This window comes from Protopterus annectens, chromosome 2.part0, assembly GCF_019279795.1.
Source record: "Protopterus annectens isolate FY-2018-M chromosome 2.part0, PAN1.0, whole genome shotgun sequence".
Classification (NCBI taxonomy): Eukaryota; Metazoa; Chordata; order Ceratodontiformes; family Protopteridae; genus Protopterus; species Protopterus annectens.
The window spans coordinates 1,292,254,354-1,292,274,992 of record NC_056728.1 but is presented as its reverse complement, the minus strand read 5'-3'; the positions used below and the strand labels follow the sequence as shown (position 1 = coordinate 1,292,274,992).

The 20,639-nt window shown below is 37.0% G+C and overlaps 1 protein-coding gene across 6 annotated transcripts in view; it reads right to left on the bottom strand.

Moving 5' to 3' along the window:
- Positions 1 to 20,639, bottom strand: part of PITX2 (paired like homeodomain 2) — an 88,063-nt gene that overhangs the window by 4,964 nt on the left and 62,460 nt on the right. Inside the window, exon 1 of one of the 6 annotated variants that reach the window (XM_044061458.1) lies at positions 780 to 1,395. The exons of the other annotated variants lie outside the window; for them this stretch is intronic. Within the exon in view, the coding sequence (XP_043917393.1) occupies positions 780 to 981 (202 nt within the window). The 5' untranslated portion in view covers positions 982 to 1,395. Of the gene's footprint in view, positions 1 to 779; positions 1,396 to 20,639 lie in introns of those variants that run through there. 6 annotated transcript variants of the gene reach the window in all.

The window sequence follows — 20,639 nt, the reverse complement described above, 5'->3', positions numbered from 1 at the left end:
TTATAATGCAACACTTTATAATGCAACACGTAGTGCCTAGACATGTGGCTGACTAGAAATTCGTCTGTTTAATCTACATTAATCTTTTGGGTTTAAAACAAGGAGTGAATGGTGTATCAAAGGAAACTGTAAGTAAAGCACTATTAATAACGACATTAAACAAATTATCATTAACCAGGTCTAAAGAGAGAGATTATGGATGGTGTGTGCATTTCCTCTACAGCACAGTCACACATATGCGTGGGACACACACACAAACAAATACGCACACACGTGCATATGCACAAATAAACACGTACATTGTTTACACTGTCATCTGTACATTCACAAACGCAGCATACCTCTCAACTGTCCAGATTTGGCAGAATGTCTAGCTTTCTGCCTCAACGTTTTCTGGCAAATCACTCAGGATTAAGTAACTAAATAATGACATTTGAGTTTCAGACTTCATGTCCTTCGGAAAAATGCATACTAATACAAAGTATTGTTATTTTATCAACTTTACAATTTTATAAGAGCAATGTTAAATAATTGTCCTTGTTCTGGGTCTCCACATTTTCTCTTCACACCACACATAAATAAATAGATAAAGAGTGACAACAGGGAGTGTCGCCAGCGAAAGTTAAAAAATGTTTTAAGGCACCGATGTTTCCATCCTATTTTCGTGAATTAAACACAAGTCAGTAGCCATTGGACTATGTATAATCGTTCTGCCCTTTACTAGTAGTAAGTCAGTGCACATACACTTTACTTAAGCTGGAAGAAAATGAGCTGCTTACCTATAGCTTCAGGGCTGGATGAATCTGATATAGTGTGTACCTCCAGTCGTTGGTGCTTGGAGTCAAGAGCCCGATGCAATGGCTGCAGCCCCCCCGAGGCCATGGCAAGAGCCGCTTGGTGATGAACCGAAGAAGGGGCGGCAGAGACGAGTTTAGTCCCAGTTATATGCTCCAAGTGCAGAGGATGTTTCATCGAGTTCATCGAAAATAGGAATAACAGAAAAACAAATAGAGGGTTCTTTTCTTTTTGGCTTCCAAGTCGAACTCTAATGTCAAAGTGACCAAATGGAATTTTTTTTTATTATTAACAAGAAAATAAATGAAAATAGATGTGGCAATGCATGTCAAGTATGTAAGAATCAGATACACTGGAAAATATTCCAGGCTATTAAGTTTTTCTTGATGGCTTTGCGTCTCTTAATTAAACCTTGCCACAATCAAACTAAACGTGAAGTAAAACAACAGGCTCATGAAGTTGCAGGTTGAGCGATGTCCTGGTTGACACACAGATACACTGCTTTAAAGGTTGTAGTGCCCGACTGACAGTGACAGGTAGATGATGTTAGATCCAAGAAATAATGAGCACCCTCCAGTACTGCCCGGCTCAGCATCTCCCTGTTTGCTTTCCAGCTTAAAGCCCAAGTCTCCCTTGCCATCCCCTGACGTCATATCACCAGCCCACTACCTTTACGGCAGCCAATGAACGTAGTGGTGACGTTGCCACCAACCAATCATTGCTTATGGAGATTTGAGCCAGGCACTTATTGTCCTGTAAAGAACCGCCAGGGGAGGCTCCTTAAGGGCTCTCTTCAACGGGAGTCTGTGAGGTGAAGCATTTATCTAAATTTCTGCAGACTGCGTTATTCCTCTGCAGCATTATAAGAACTTCCATGGCTCTTGACTCTTCATTCAAGGATCTTGGGAACATTTGAAAATAATCAGCTGCAAAGAAACCTGATTAGTGACACATTTTAATATGGATATTGACATAGATGATAGAATAAGAATACGTTCAGGAAAAAAAAAAAGCTGACTCTAATGACTGACCTGGCATATTTTAGAGGATCAGTACAATATCTTAAAGCAGAATAACTGGCATCTCTTGGTGGTGGTGGAGGTGTGTGTGGTGGTGGTGGTGGGGGGGGGGGGGTTGGTTTGGTTCCAATAAATTAAAACTATTTCACTGCAATATTTTTGATTGCGGTTGCATTTTTTAAGACAGTATCGTGTGTGAAGGTGACTGTCTGAACTCTGGAAACTGCAGAACAAAAATAACTTTGGCAAGTGTGCAGTTCAGGCATATCTTGCACAGACTCATAGAGGAAGCAGCTGTCTTGCAGAAAACAGTGAGCTAGAGCTGTGAGCAAAAATGGGATAAATGATGGAACAGACTGACGGTACAGGCATCGCAAAAGTTGATGCTTTAACCTTTGAAATAATGTAACTTCTTAATTGTTGCATTTGCTCTGTTAACATATGAATTAATTGCTATTTTGCGATGAATGCAGTTGTCACTTGTAATTTATTATACGGATTAACACCAACTTTTAAAACCACAGCAGAACCATTAGCAAAACAGGCAATGCATCAACCAATAATGTATACGTGCACTCTGCTATGAAATCTAGCACTTTGTGGCTGCCATGTGATTGATTTGGCATGTACTGGCACGTACAAAGCCAACGAATAATGTTAAGAAAGTAACATTCTGTACTGATCATGCATATACCAAACCACACATGTAGGATTAATACCTATCACTTTTTGAACTGCACACTTTCAGGTGAATATATTTATGCAAAATCGATCTATTTGCAACTGTCAACATCTGTACCAAATTAGGAGACACAGAATGGCATATATAAAGGGTATATATATATATATATATATATATATATATATATATATATATATATATATATATATATATATATATATATATATATACATACGCGCGCACACACACACTGCACCTGCAGCTTGCTGAGGTCGCACTTTCTGGTATCTGAGAACCTCACGTGTAGATGAAATAAGCCTTTCTGAGTAGTACATCATGCTCCTATTTAACCAGAGTGTAGAATGAGCAAAAATCAGCTCACACTGCCAAAAAAACATTGAAGATAAACTAGCTAGGCTTAAAATGGCCTGTAATAGTGGTTAGCCTAGTATTTAACTATGAACCTATATAACGCTTTTACTTTTATTTTATTCAAAAACAGCAAATACGATGGCATATGTACAACACTGGGAAAAGCGTGCGGATACCTGAGGTTATTTTATGGTTTGTGTGTTAGTGTTTTGAACGGAATGTACAACCATTTATCTGGCTCACCACTCCTGATATATACCATTAATAGCCGCATAAACTAATCTAGTATTATTAAAGGATAAACACGACATGCACGTGACGGTAGCTAACACAAACTGCCTTTTTTGTTGTTATGTTCATAGGTTCATAACCTAGTAATCTCCCATGAACCTAACTACAGAAAAGTCAGTTTGTGTTGCATCTGCGTGCTGATAAGGTCAACAATGAATAAGACAAATGTTGAACCAAGTTATGTTCGAGTCCGATAAAAACAACCTGTGATTCTGTTATACTTATGTAGTGGATAGTCTCTCCTATCTGTCTGTGGATGCTTTATTCACAGAGTATTTCTGTAGCTTGCTAACACGAGATCTTTGACTGCATATTACAATGTTTTAGCATGCATAACAGGAATAGTAAAATCAAAATAAAATGACAGGTAACACTTAAACATGAGGTTTGACTATATTCTATTTGTATATGCTCCAAAGACTCTCCCTCCTATCAGTCTTTGGGATTTTATGCATTCAGTATTTCAGAAGTTTGCTAACATGAAAATTTTCAGTACAATGATTACTTTTTTTATATATAATAGCAATACTAAAATAATAATAAAGTGGCATTTAATGGAACACGCTCACGGCAATCTCTAAACCTGTAAGAATGACATAAAAACCGCTTCCTACCTATATTCCATCCCTTTTTTCCTTCTAAAGCTTTACAATTGCTGAATTAAGGTACAGACTGCTCACTAATTATCTAGTCGTTAAAAGGTGCACTTTACCCTAAAGATTTGATGAAGACTGCCCTTCAAATCCTACAGTGTTCAGCGGAGACTGTCTACTTACAGATGTAGTGGCTTTTAATCTGATAAGTCTCTGATTTGCTTAAGTCTTTTAAATAAGGAGCTTTAGCCATTCTAGGAGTTACCTTATCGGATTCCATCTAATTACAAATAACATGCAGATGCATGCATGCAAAGAAAATACCACACTGACTGTTATTTACTTACGATTACCATTAATACGGACATAGAAACTGGAGGCTTATTTTCCAGCCTTTGCCATAGCAGTTTGAGTCTCAAATTTTACATAAACTGTGATAAGAAAAAGATAGGGGTGTCGTTTGAAAGATCTTTGACTCCACTGGCAATAGTTTTTTTTTTATTAATTTGCAGACATACTCAAGCAGAGATATTTTGATCATTAAGCTTTGGAAAACTATGGGTGGAGGGGTCTGCAGTTTGAAAATTTTCCAAATCACCGCTGCATCCCGAGGCTTTGAACCTTATTTCACTAGTGACATATCTGGGCACATGGTGTTAATAACTCTAAAAATAGCCCTACATACAGAAAACAAAAAATGACTCGACTACACCTTATTCTTTAAGGTACAAGCACCATACCCAAAATGGAACGCATCAAAACAAGTGACTGGCGAGGGCGACAACAGTGGGAAATAAATACTTTACAAGAAATAATATTTCCAGCGCTGACTTTCAGATTTCCGTAATAAAAGATTGAGTAGAACATATGAGAAAAAAATGCTATAAGTATTGGACTCAGTAAAGAATGCAATTAGATTCACTTCAGCATTTTTTGGCCAACCATCGCAAACAAAATCAGCAACCACTACCTCCGGCTGCTCATAAGTGACCGATTAGCCAACTCGGGCACCGATTTTTCGAAGATGGTGAATCAGACTCCAGCTAGTTTACGCAACATTTTTGCTTCGGCTGGTCTACACAAAACAATTGCTGGATTATTTGTGGGAAAATACAAACAACAGGACGGAGTAAACTTAATCGTCCAAGAAAGGTATATTCTTAAGTCTGTGCAGTTTAGCTCCGCAAACATCGAGCCCCGGGGTAGCCAGTCTGCAACCAAATCGTTGACTGATGGAGAAATATGTCTTCCCACACGCATAAAAGGGCTCTTCTTCTGCCAAACGTCCATCGCATAGGTAACTCGCCATGTTTTGTGATATGCGTGCATGCATAGTTTGGAAATGAACTGTCAGGATTGTTCAACATTGGAGTCACTGCAAGGAGTGCTTTCTTTTCATATGCCCAGAGAGGATATTTTTCCTTACTGAAACTTGAGACTTTGCAGGACCGTCCACATTCTTCACCAGTTCCATTTTTAAATGTATCAGCAAACTATAGAAACCATAATCTGAAGTTATTTTTTTAGCTGTTGTTATAGCATCTTTTTGGGAAGGGGGTGTTTAGGAGAGAACTAGGAAATACTTCACGCATTTCACAAGACAAGAGTTATTTCAGACTTCATATCCTTCAGAAAATGTATGTTAACGCAAACCCTGTTATTCTAGCAACTTTATAAGCTTACATGAGCAATACTGAAAATTTGTCCCTATTTTTGGGCCTTTGTCTCCCAATTTTGTCAGGCTTTGATCAGGTTTTTGCACTAAAAGGTTGAGAGGTATGGTTGTGATAGTGGTGGCGACGCTGGTTTTAGTGGAGTGTGCGTGTGTGGGGATGTTCAATGTGTGCGGGGAAGGGGGCGTACTTAATTTGAACCCAATACATGAACTCACGACTAGAATTGTCTTGTCTCTTTCTGCTTTCGAAATCTGGTAGTAGCTTCCCCATGGATGTGTTCTGGGTATATAGCTCATACAGAGGTAACTAATGTATAAGAACTACAATATGAGGACATTCCTGAAGCTTTTCCAAATAGTTCAGGCATACCTCCTAGCAAGTGCCTCATTATGAGGAGGATCCTTCCTCATTTGTGGATTAAAAAATTCCATACTCCACTCTGTTCCACATGGAAGCCACTAAAAAGGTGTGTCACACATTCATTAGTATCCTAGTTGAAGCTGTTAGTAAGCGTTTCACAGTTTGCCTGTTTGTTCAACATTAAGACAGATACCGTTCCACAATTTGGAGAAGGAGAGCTGAGAGTTTGGAGTTCAAGCTTTACAACCCTATGATGGTTCTGTTCAGGATTCCGTCTTCCTTGTCATGTTAAGTCGGGTGGCTTGTTTGAGGGCTACAAAATACATCACTGTATTCAGCTAAGGCATGTCCAAGTCAAGAAGGAATGTAGTGGGGAAATAATACCATTGGAGTGATTAGACATTTTACTTTATTTCGGTCTGTTAGCCGGGTTAATAAACTGGTTTAAGAACCATTTTCAGCCAAGACCTGTGCAAAAGGCAAATACAATAAGACACCAACAAAGTACAGTAAACCATGAATGCAAAATACGCAATCAACAATGCAGAGATAAACATCCAGACATCCAGGAATGATGTAGCTGTAGGAAATATTCATACAAACCTGTAGCAATTAGTTAAATGTATTACTCTACAGAAAAAAAAGCGTTGTTTTCTGTATAAAAGACATAAAGCCTTATCTAAAATGTAGCAGAGTAGATTCCAAATGTTAACAGTATGAGAAATTTCGTAACAATAACAGTATGAGAAAATGTGAAGCAGTTGGTCACGCTGACAATGTTTGATCAGCACTGTTGCAGGATAGCAGGAGTTATATGGCTGTTACAGATTTGGTTATTACTCTGGTTCCGTCAATAATGAGCTTTGCTTCTGTCTTTAAGGCGCACTGTTGTTAGTCTCATTTTAAGATCAATGAGATTTTCTGTACTCGTTTTGTTCTGGGAAATTGTTCCAGAGAGAGGGCACAGTTTTAGATGAAGTACATCATGTGCTTTAAAGGGAAGCCTAACTAGTTGACTCTGATCAGAGTTCCTTTAGGGGCATGTCTTCTGTTTAGTAAAAAGTATTGTTTCTAGAAGAGGAAATTGCTGTCAATGAGTAGCGTTTATAAATGAATTAAGCAAAAGCTCAAAATGGAAGCCAGGGGCATTTGGCAATGTTGATAGGATGGTATTCTCTATGACAGGCGATGTATTAAACTATTTGAATTTTATTGTCGGTAGTCTGTATTAGGGATGCACAGTGGGACGAGGAAAGGGCAACGATTAGAGGGCATATTCCATTCTGGGTATAAGTTCGCTAACAGCAATCTCTCTTCTCATTTCTGCAGTTATGTTTTGGTATTTTATTGGAGACTTTGAGTAGTGGTAATATTTTACTGGTGATGATTTCAGTATGAGGTGTTAAAGTGAGATGAAGGTCATTCTTTGAATAGGAGTGCCTGAGAGATCTGTGATAATAAAACTTGTATTTCTAAGACACTGCGGTGTACCAATAGCATAATGTTTTTTTAACTAAGTATTAATTTGTTGGTGTATAATCCGTTCCATAAGAGTGAGAAGTCAGTTTTGTAGCTCAGTAGCAATATGATTGGTGTCATTCTCCTGTTTTTGGGAAGACTATATACTCTGCATATAGTATGCAGTTTAGCTGTGGTTGCTCACAAGACAAGTCCTTGACAAAGAAAGAGACAGAATTATTAAAGATGCCCCAAGATGTACTCACAAGGAACTCGGAGGGAATATCTGCAACATTAGAGTGCCTATTGGCTCCCACTACCAGGGATGTTCTACCACAGAGATAATTTTTGAACCGGGTTGTAACTTAAGCATTAGAGTTCGACCCACTGTAGAATATATTTTTCTGACTTTGTTAGGCATAGACTGTTAAACGTTCAGATTGCTCTGTCTGGCTCTCCATGCATCTTTAATGACTGTGTTTTAAGATCTAACCGATTATTTTGTAGTTGTAATTTATGCTATTTCCCAAGTTTCATAATGCTGCGATTACCGATTTTGAAGATAATGACATTACTATTGCATCAAGTTTATCCTTTTTTTATAAACCATGTTGGAATAGCACTCGACCTATGTATACCACTAACTTCATAGTGAAGTGAGAAGAGTTCAAAAAGAAATGACCATTAACATATACCTGTCCGACAGCATTAGCAATTCCCCAGTGGATATATAGGTACCAATAACTCTCTACCATGACTTATGTCCTATTAGCATCCAGACCGTGTATACACTCACGTTTACTATTTTAGCCTGCCAATTAGCCCTTTAAATGGAAGTGTCCAGTGCACTTGCAAAATCAAGGTAAGTAGCACGTAGGTGCATAATTACACCAAACTTTGGTAAACTGCATACGCGTGTGCATGCGAGCGCCTACCATGCATAACTATCAGCTGTCAAACTTTTGAAGAATTTCCAGATTTTTGCCTCATATTTTTGGTCTGTTCCTCGTGAAATTTGTGGTTTATTTGATTTTTGCGGCAAATCAGTGAGGACTGTATTCACTAAATAATGGCAGTGGCAGACATTAGAATTTCAGACTTCATATCCTTCAGACAATGCATGGTAAACTAAGACCTTTTATTCTGACAACGTTCTAAGTTTATAAGAGCAATACTTAAAATATGTTCCTATTTTTGTGGCTTTGTCCCCTCATTATTTCACATTTGTTCAGATTTTTATGCTAAGAGGTTGAACGCTATGGTTCCATGCACACTCATTTCAAGGTTTCTCGTAAATTGGGCAAAATGCTTCGTTTGCTTGTCATTGTTACAATGTGTTGGGTAACCCCTATTAATACGTTTTGGTAATGTCATGCTGTTTATTGTTGTAGTTTCCAAGCATTCGTGTAGACCGCATTCCTTTTTTCCAGAAGGTCACCCAGTATATATTGGAAGAAATAAGAACGCCTTTTTCACCCTCAGTTGGCTCAGTTAGTGCTCTTAAAAGAACCGCTAAGTAAAACTTTGGGAATAAACAATTTTAGCTGCAGTGAACTTGGGTCCCCGTCGTGTACTCACTGAGTATCATTTAAGAACAGTTCATATTATTTAACAGGAAAAGGATATTCGCAGATTAATTAAATCATTAATTAAGTTTTGATGGTATGGAGACAGTACATCTGGATTTTGATAACGTTTCAGATTAATTAATTATCTCTTTTTTCTAAACAAGGCTTTAGTTACAAGCAAGACCATCACTCTCTGTTAATGTTAAATCAGTTCCCATGCATGTTTTGTGTTTATTTTATGGTGTACTTCTGCTACTTTCGAAGCATGAAATACCTGTAAACAGAACCTCTTAGCATGAGAATTCTGCATCATAGTGTCACGCATTCAGTGTTGGCATTTTTAACTGATACCCATGGTAAATGGGACTGATACTTATTATTTCATTAACAGAAGTACTCTGTAAGTAAAATATCACGTTTTAACCATTCAGTTGGTTGAAGTTGTTAGTAAACTGTTAGCAAGTGTTCCACATTTGCCCTCCCCTTTGTTCAACATTATGAGAGGCTGTGTTTCTCATTTTGTAGATGGAAGATTGAAAGCTGTATCTGGACAAATCCACATATAATAGGGGATAAAGTCTAGCAGCTGGCACAGCAAGTTAAAGCTAAGAGCTGTGGTCAGTCCCCTGGATAGCAATACGTTAGTAGTAGGTGGTAGGCTAGTAACTACCTATGAACTTACAACCTGGGACAGATTTAAGTAACTTCTCTTAGAAACTCAGAAAATAAATAGAATAAATAACATGTTTTACATAAGCATGCAGTTTGTGAAGGATATGAAATATGAAATTACTTAGTAACCCAATTTCGCAATGATTTGCAGACAACCCCCAGTTTTACGCGGAACAGCTCGGCAATACGTGACAAAGATCTTGGTGTGTACACACACACACGCACACACACACACGCGGTGGTGGTGCTGCGGTAGCGTTGTCGCCTCACAGTAAGACGCTGTCCGGTTCAGTTCTCAGCTAGAGCGTCTTCTGCGTGGAGACATGTGTGAATGGGCGTACATTCGTTGAAGGTTGTGCGTCAGGGCTGGTAACTCGGCACGTAAAAATCAACTACCGATCATTAGCGGACCGGAGTTCCGCTGTGGCGACCCCTAACTGGCAAAAGCCGAAAAACACGAACAATACACACAAACAAAATCTGGGCAGTTAAGACGTATGAGCAGCGTCTTTAATACCGAAAAAAAAATATCAAACCCAGCACCTTCCTGATTTTCATTTTATAAGCACTAATTATTAGCACATGCTTGAAGTATCTTCGTAGGTTATGCCTAATACATGTACTTTACATTCTTAAAAATTACTTTTCGCGATGAATACTTTAAACTGGAGACAAAGGCAAAAATGATACGTGATTTAATTTCTATCTTGTGTAATCTAACAGTTGTTTGGAGATATACGCTAATAATTCATTACATTCACATGCTTGAAATTAAAGACATTGCTAGATATACCTCTAAACTGTCTAGATTTTCCCAGAATGTCCAGATTTTTGCGTAATATTTTGGTCTGTTCTTCATAAAATTTGTGTTTTTTTCTGGCAAATCACTGAAGATTGAAGTCACTAATTAATAGAACACATTTGAGTTTCAGACGTCATACACTTAAAAAAAAACATGCTAGCACAAATCTTGTTACACTAACAACATTCTAACCTTTTAAGAAAAATATTTAAAATCTGTCCCAATTTTGGGTCTTTGTCCTCCCGTTATTTTAGGTTTTTTTCCAGATTTGTTGTGCTAAGAGGTTATGGGCTATGTAGCTAGTCAAACTGTACAAGAAACACAACAGCATGGATGACAACACCTGTGCACTGGACTTCATGAGCTGGGTCTTTCACATTCTATATCCGCTGGTCAAAGAATGTGTTTCATGGGAACAAGTGGCATAATATAATCGTCTTCCAAAGTCATGCCAAACACTGAATGACTATTGTCTACACAATCTGAAACAAAATATATTAACATCAAACAGACTAATACAAAGGGATTCTGTAATTTTATAAGAAATAGAAATAAAAAAAACATCAAACAGACTAATATAAAGGGATTGTGTAATTTTATAAGAAATAGAAGTAAAAAAACTGCAGGCAACTCAGGCAAATTCGAGTAGTGAATGTGTCAAGTACTTTACGGATATGTACTAATCCTTATATTATTAATCTGCACACACACACACACACACACACACACACACGCACACGCACGCACATACGCATGCACACAAATACACACAAATATATTTAAACCACTCGCAGACACTTTACCTGGAATACGTTTTGTTTGCAGCCTTTATGCACTACACAAAGACATTTTCCACGTGTCTCATAATTTATCCCTCACACACTTTGAGATTTTCACTTCGGTGACTTTCATTAGTGAGATATAAAAGCGACGCTCGTGCGGCTGTGCTGCAGTAACAATGTTGATGTTCCATAACCTCAACAACTGAAACAGCATAAGCAAATTTCGGACGCATCATCAGGTGTTTGCTGCACAATTTCACAAGACTTCCAGTTTATTTTAAATGCAGAATAATAGAAGAACAAAAGAGAGGAGTGTTAGGTAACCCAGACGAAGTACTGTGCACTAATTTTAAAATTACTTGCAGAGAAAACACAATTCAACCTTATTACAATGAGTTATCACTCATAAAAAAGTGCCTTTAGAAAGGAACATTCTCACATTCTACAAGCAGCCGTGGGCTTCCAAAACATCATCAGCGTGATTAATTGGAGAAACCCAGTGACACTGTATAAGATGTAAGGTTGGCGTTCAGCTAATATATGCATTTTTAAACAGATTGTGAAATAGTGAGAGAAGGATTGTGTATGTTTATGTGTGCACGGTGCGCGCGCATGTGCACGCATTGTGGGGAGGGGTGGTACTGTGAAACTAATACCAACCCTACATTCCCTCCAAACTTGCTGTTTGGTAAAGCTTTCTAATTTCCAATTTTTTGACATTGGACAGTTGAACTTAATTACTGTAACCTGACTAATTAGACATAATCAATGTCGTACTGCGTCATGGTTCTCAGTTAAACATTTTCTTTCTACCTATCTATCAATCTATCTGCAGTTTAGACTGATAATATATACGGAGAGTTAAATAGCGTGGACAAGCCATAGCACTTAACCTTTCTTTACTCAGTGTGTGACGTGTGATAAATAAGAATATGTAAGAGATGACAAAACTTGGCAATAAAAATGTAAAGTGCAATAATTTCTGCTAAATTGCAGGATAACATAAATATCAATATATGCTTCAAAATATCATTGCAATTGTGTAAAATCACCTGCTTTGTAAAGCAGGTCGGGGTATACAGAACTAATTAGTGTCAAAAGACACATTTGAGTGATATGTGGGCCAAGCTAGTAAAAATACTCATATGCCTAGTGGTAGGAATGTAACTGATAAAGAACTATACCGTTTCCGTTTATCTTCACTCAAGGGAATGCAGACATAATAATTTCAGTTTTACAAAGTCAAGGAAAACTACTTTCAAGAGGTATACATGATTTTACCCTCCGATCTGTGTGATGAGGATGATGGGGGCACTACTACTAGTAGTAACAACAACAACAATGGTCTTCTTTCGGCTTTTCCCGGTTAGGGGTCGCCACAGCGGAACTCCGGTCCGCTAATGATTGGCAGTAGATTTTTTTTTTACGTGCTGGCTTGCCGGGCCTAACGCACAACCTTCAACGAAGGAACGAACGCCCATTCACGCATGTCGACCCACAGAAGACGCTCTGACTGAGAATCGAACGTGCAACGTCTAACTGTAACTATTATTATTATTCTTATTTCCACAGACGTAACCTTAAAGAGTGATTTTATCAAATTATGCTAACCATGGAAATGTTTGTTTGTTTACTCATAATTTACAGGGAAGTACTGCTTTGAAAAAAGTTATAATATTGTAAGTAAAAGATACAGCACTAATGACGAAGACTCTTGTGCTAGGGCCTCAGTCTCTTTTCTGCACTCACCATATAACTTAATGGTTTAATATACAGGCTTTGCAAAGGCAGTTTGGACATTAAACTGCAATCTATTTAAGAAGAACGTTACTGTCATGTTTTCTACTTTTCAGATAGGCTAATATAGTTTATTAATAATGACAAAAAGTCAACAAATCTAAGAAAAAACATAATTATGGTACTTAGCATCTCAGCATATGCACGCAGACACATGCAAATACAAAACACACAGACACACACACACAAACACACACATTCACATGTAGCTGGAACATGTTTATTTCACCACCTGAACAATATATTTGTTTAGTTATATTTGTTTGATGGGATAGTGCACTGATTAGAAGTGGCTTTTTTCAGGTAGAAGCCCAGGTGGAAACAAAAAGTCACTTGTATATAACACTGGCAGTGTCTCATGCCAAGCCAAAAAAAAAGTGTACAATATATACAATACAATCAATGCAGATACAAATAACAGGATTTACAATTCATTCAGAAAACAGGTTGCTGAGTTCATGTAAAATGCATTTACAATTGTTGAAAGAGGGTAATGATGCAGATGGTGAATTTGGAGGGTGTGTGATAATACGGGATGGAACATTTAGGTGACGTTCTTTTTGAAGAAAAGAACATTTTGTATAATTTTGAAGGATGATTTTTAAGATCCTTTTTGAAGCTGGATAAGTTAAAGTTTTACTTGAGAAGGGATCGCTAGAGAAAGTGGGAGTAAATACAGAATAAGCATACCTGGTGAAATGGAGGGAGGATCTTGGAGTAGATCAGAAACATGCGATTTGAGAGCAACAAGTTTTATTAATTTTTCTCATGCAGTTTAACAGAAAATGGGGCATAAGATTTGATACAAAGTAACTTAAAGTGTTGTGCACTTAGGAAAAGGACAGCTCTCTGACACACCAAGGACTATGATAGCTTTATACATTAATATAAAAATCACTCACATTGTTTCTGGTCATAAAATCAGGATTGTATGTTTTCTGCAACTTGTATAAGGGCACATTCGATTATTGTCTTCCATCCTATCTGCCTCCAAAATTAAACAAAATAACTTACCTATCCTTTTGTTAAGTTGTTTACTACAGAGCTCACTAAAGGTGCAATGAAAGTTACTAGCAATAGGTTATTTAAGGATACTTTGGGACATCTGCAGCTTCTGCAAAGTATTTATGCTTAGTTTGGATCATACAGTTTTAACTACATCACAAAAGCAGATTCTGACTTTCTGAATCTGAAAAGTAAACACATTTGCTGTGATGTACACAGAAACTTAATAATTGCATTAATATAACCACAACTACTATAAACTGTTCATTAAAGAGAAAACTATCAATCTATTGCTGCCCTTAGTGACAATGTGAATGTTCATTGCCACCCCAAGAGTTTACTAAATATGAAGCTACCCACATTTCTCATATGATGACTGTGCTTTAGTAAACAATAAATGGGCACATTGCCAATATGTAGAATAATATACCTGCTGCAACACTTTAATTTCATGCAAGAGATGTATATTTACTCCGACCTTTTAACTGCACATTTCTGGGTTGTAGTTAATTGATATATAATTGTTCAACTCCAAAATATATAAAATCTGTTTAAACAGTGACATTTTCAAGATTACAAAACATATTTTTTTTTCTTTCCAGAAAGGCATACCCCACACGACACCCCTGACCTGAAGGCAAGCTCTCGCCTAAAAAAAAAAATCTATCTATTTATTTATCTATCTACATATACAGACATACATACATACCTCTCAACCTCTTTACATAAGAAACCTGGACAAAGCTTGAAATAATAGAAGAACAAAGCCCCCAAAATGGGGACAGATTTTAAATATTACTCTTATAAATTCAGAAAGCTGCTGGTATAGCAGGATTTGTATTAGCATGCATTTTCTAAAGGCTATGAAGTTTGAAACTCAAATGTATGTCATTATTTAGTGACCTCAATCCTCAGTGATTTGCTAGAAAATCACAAATTTTATGAGGAACAAACCAAAAACATCAGTCAAAAATCTAGACAGTTAAGAAATCAATTTATCTATCTATCTATCTATACAAACATATATATACATACACGCACACGCACACACACACACACACACACACACACACACACACACACACACACATACACACACACACACACACACACACACACACACACACACACACACACACACACACACACACACACACACAGATATATACAGAGAAAGAGACTTCACAACTGTCTAGATTTTTGCTTCATGTTACACACACACACACACACACACACACACACACACACACACACACACACGCACATTCATACACACACACACACACACATGCACATTCACACACACACACACACACACACACACACACACACACACACACACACACAGATATATACAGAGAAAAAGACTTCTCAACTGTCCAGATTTTTGCTTCATGTTTCACACACACACACACACACCCACACACACATATATATAAATATAAATATATATATATATATATGTATATATATATATATATAGAGAGAGAGAGAGAGGGGGGAGTGAGAGGGAAAGAGAAGTTAACTCCAAGGCCACACAAGCTCAGGGGAGATTGAATAAGTTATACAAATGCCGCACTCTCCTACTTGCTCTTTTCTGAGTTTACTACCATTATGAAATGGTGGTGACCTTCCAGTGGTGATATTCTGAGCACTAGTCAACTGATCTATGACAAACAGTAGATTTCCCAAAAATTACATCCGCTATGTTAAAAGAGGAAGATAGAATTTTAGAACCACAAACCTGTGTATCATAAGACAAGAAGTATATACTCAACACCCCTCTCAATCTTAAAGTGCAAGAATCAGAGACAAAGTCAAAAATAATGTATGTGTGTGTGTGTGTGTGTGTGTGTGTGTGTGTGTGTGAGTGGGGGTCAAAAGCACAAAATATGTACAGATTTGAAAAAAAAGCTCTTATGAACTTAGAAAGTTATTAAAATAACAGGTTTTGAATTATCACACATTTTCTGAAGGATAGTCTGAAACTCAAATGTCTGTCATTATTTAGTAGCTGCAGTCCTCAATGATTTGCCAGAAAACTACAAATGTTACACGGGAGAGATGAAAAATCTGATATTTAATCGAGTCATTGATTTTTGTTTTGTATATCCACTCAGTCAATTTCTAAACAACTTTAATGAATTATCACTTGTGATATTGGCAAATTTAAATTTATATAAAAGTAATCAAACTGTATTAACAAGTTCAAAACATTATACTTCACATATATTGCTATATATCATATAACCTAAGCAGCCAGGGTCGGCCTTAGGTCAAGTGGTGCCCTAGGCAAAAGGGCTCCACAGTGCCCCTGCAAACACCACCTGTGCCCCCATCCTGGTCTATTTACACCATCCAGTTTGCTGGAAAAGCTCCCCTGCTAGAATGGCGACCCTAGGCAGCTGCCTAATTGGCCTATGCCTAAGGCCGGCTATGTAAGCAGCATTACATAACTTATTCAATTTCTAACCTTTTTAAACAAGAAACATCTTTATTAAACCATCACTTATGACACAGGCAGCCATACATTTATAAAAATTAAAACAAACCACACTGACACAGTCCTAGTTGCAAGCATTTTAAATCACAAAACATACTGACACACTCCCAGTTGCAAACATTACCCATCACTTATAATCTACCGGGTCATTTTCAGTCAAACATTACATAGCTCATTTAAGTCTTGCCTTGCTTCAAACCTCATTCCTCTCCTGTATGTATTGTTCCCACAATTCACATTTTTCCTGTGTAATTTGCTCTTACCCTTTTCTAAAGATCTCAGTTCCAGTCATTTTTATCTCTGTTACTATATTCACTACTTCTAATATAGTTGGTTTAGATTTTGATTTCCATTTTCTAGTAATTGCTTTTTTGGCAGCCACCAGACACGGCAATGGCTTACCATGTCTAGGCAATTCCGATTCTGGATCACAACTCAGAAAAATCATCTTCTTCGTCATACCAATCTGCCCACCCAGCATCTCTAACAGTGCACCTCACACAGAATCCTTAAGATCTGCCAACTCACTGCACTCCCAGAAAATATATTCCCAGTCACCCCTTTCTTCACATACCTCCAACATTTTCTGCCCACCTGAGGAAAAATTATTTGAAGGCTATTTGGGGTATAAAAATGTCTCTGTAAACATTTCCAAGGAAAAATTTTAAACCTTCTAGATTTTGTTGCATATTTGGGAGACATACATATATCCTCCAATTGTTTATTTGTGAATTGCTTATCCAGTCTTTCTTCCCAATCCTTTCTAACCTCCTCTGATTGATTCTTATAGTTATCAGGCAATATTTTATATGCTCTACTAATTATTCCTTTCTTAATGGCAGATTCTGTTCTAGATTTTGCTAAAACGCTACCCACCAGTGCTGGTGTTTTGTTAAAAAAAAACATAGTTTCGAAAATCTACAGCAATTTATATTAGTTGCCTTGTTTGGAGAAATGTACAGAAGAGAACCATTCAGGCCAGTAATGTTAACCCTTAGTAGTTGTATACATGATATATTTCACAGCCTTTATGGGCTCATCAGTACAGCACAAGTACGTATGACAAATACAAAGAGGAAATAGTCTAAAATTTTATAGAAAGCAAAGCTGTGTACACAGTGACTGTAGAATTAGAAAGACAGGAGCAAAATAAACTCTTACATGTTTTTATTGTCTGGCACTTTTTATGTTGAATTAAGAGAGGTATATTACTTTCTGAAGAGAAAATCTTACCAGTTGGGGAAGATGTCCTTTTCATTTTCAGTTTTTACTCTATTGTGCCTATTCTATTTAGTAATACCTTATGTATAAAACTACAAAAAAAACTATCAGAGTTAGAAAGCTTGCTTTAAATAGCTGATGATATAATTACAATCAAGGCATTCTATTATCTTACTGATATTCAATTACACTGAGATATTTCAGTACTCAAATTATTTCTTTAGACAATAATAGCATTAAGAGGTCACTATTACTCACACACATGATACTTTTGGTCTTTCAATCTGTTTTAGTTATATAATCACCCATTGCTGTTTGTATTTATTGTTCACAAAAAGTCTGCAAACTGCAAACAGTTAAACTGCCTCTTGGTTTGAGGTCTCTTTCTTTTATAACAGATGAATTACTACAATTTCTTAGACTGCCACTTCATGTATTTGATATATAGTTCTTGTCACCACGAGCTTTACTTCTACTGTTTGGCTATTGTAAAAACAGAAAGTGCAGTAGATTCTGAAAAGAACCTAACATCTTAACACTGCATGAAATCGGATGAATTACTCACACTTAGAACGCCCTTTGATATGTAGCTTGCAATTCTTAAATATAGTTATATAACTCATTTGTCTTGTCATATTGATTTTTTGGCAGGCATGTTAAAACATGTAAAAGTAGCAGTTTCTCAGGCCTGTGAAAGATATACTTGTATTATGCTCAGCTTTAAAGGCCCATTAGAAATCATTGGATTCACCGAGAATGACAATGGAATGCTTTACACAGAGCTAACTTACAAATGTAACTTGCCTCTAAATCCCTCACTGCATGCATATCTTGAACTAAGTCATGTCCGCTCATGTGAAGAATGAGTCATAATGCCTATGTATGTGTGTGGTTAAAATGGTGGTAAACATAAAGCACATACAACGTACAGGTTATTAAGAAATACCGTACTTTAAGTGTCATTCTTATTGCTATTATTCCCTCTGTACCTTGAAATAATAGTTAAGACTGTTGCTCCTGGGAACGTGCTGCATCTTTGACTGAAAGTATAAGGCACTGTATTTTCTTGTTCTCAATTTTTTCTTCATTTCCCTAATTTTGTGGTGTAACAAATATATATATATAAGTAGTGCTTTGAGGCCTGTCAACAAAGAAACTTTTTTTCAAGCATATCAGCTTTTAAATGACTATTTTTATGCATAGTGCAATGAGAATAGGCAAGTCACTGTTTGCTACATTCTATATGTTCCTCATCCTCAGTTGGTTTCATATACAAAGCTAATCTTCAAATCGCATCTTACATCAAGGGTTAAATTAGTTGGTCACCATGTAGTGAATTGAGACTATGCTTTTGGCTTTTTGGTGGTAGACTGGTATAGGAATAAGGGTAGGGACCATAAAGGATAAATTAAGAGACTTATGTTACATAATATGCCATGTCAGACTTCATTAATATATTTGTATTGTTTACTCATTTTTTCATTGTTGTAATCAAATGTCCAGTGTAAATCTAGATACTGGTACAAAGCCCAACAGCATGACAGACAGAGACAAGGATGGGGCATTACAGATGTGTAGATATAGTGTATGCTGGTTTATGCATTTATTATATTTTTGTGATTAATATATCTCAGTTGGTTTGTAATCCTTCCACAGGGGAGACCTGAGGTGATATTACTGGAAATTTGGTAGTGATTTTATGGCTCTGTGCTGTATTCTGCCTTTCAGTGAAAGCTGCCAGAAGGACTTACAGTATCTACTCCACCAACTAGCAGAGCAAGCATACAGAACATAGTTTAACACTAAGGGAAATGGATGAAACCACAAAACAGAGATTACCACTGTTCATGCTAGACTTCATTATCACTACTGGAATATGAATGTTATCCTGTGAGATTTTTTAACACCAGTATATACACTTTACCAGAAAATCTCACTATGTGGCTTTATGGACCATTGTCACAATATCAGACATACATCAGGGAATTAATAAATCAAACTAAATAAATAAAGCCCCATGTCTTACATCTCATGAGGTTTGCCACTTGTAATGTGAAGTGTGGAACTGGAAGCAATGCCAGCACACTGGCAGGCTGGAACAAGATGGATTCAAAAATGTAGATCTTCACAACAGAAAACAGTTTTAAGGATATGGACTGCCACTTAAAAGTGTTGTGACAAAAAATACTTTTTTTAGATGCCACCATTGGAAACTGTGCTTCTACAGTTTGAAAATCGTGTGGGATACTGGTTTTAAGAGATCTGGACAGTCTACTTCCATTTTAACTAATACATAAGTAGAAATATGAAACAGGTTGCAGGAGAAGTTTATTTTTTTATTTTTACAATTTAAAGGTGACTAACTCTTGTCATGGAAGCTATATCACTTTTTTTGGGTCTATATTAAAAGCGCAAAAACCCTAGTCACCGAATACTAAAACAACGACGCATATTCCATGAACTGCAAATACACTGAATGCCCTAAACTGCGAAATTCAAAAACTCGAACCGTCATAGTTGTCCCACCCCACTGCCTGCTACATACTACCTACCCAAACAAACTAAATAAACCACATACATACACTAACCAAAACCCTACTTCTAACCCTAAACTAAACCCTACTTCTAACCCTACACTAAATCTTGCATATACCACCATGTATGCACTTACCTTAACCCGCACCCTAACCCTAAGGTCCATAACTATCGCACACTTACATTAAGAAGCTATACCCAAACAAACTAAATAGTCCACACACACATACACTTAACAAAACCTTACTTCTAACCCTACACTAAATCTCACATACATTACCATCTATGCACTTACCTTAACCCGCACCCTAATCCTAAGGTCCATAACTATTGCACACTTACATTAAGAAGCTATACCACAGAAGAACCAACCATGACGATTCGATGTTTCAGATTTTGCACTTCAGGACAATCGATGTTTTTGTGGTTTGATGAAGACGTGTCAGCATTTACGTATTCGGGTAATTATACCTTCAAACTTCTAATATAGACCCCTTATTTGATTTTA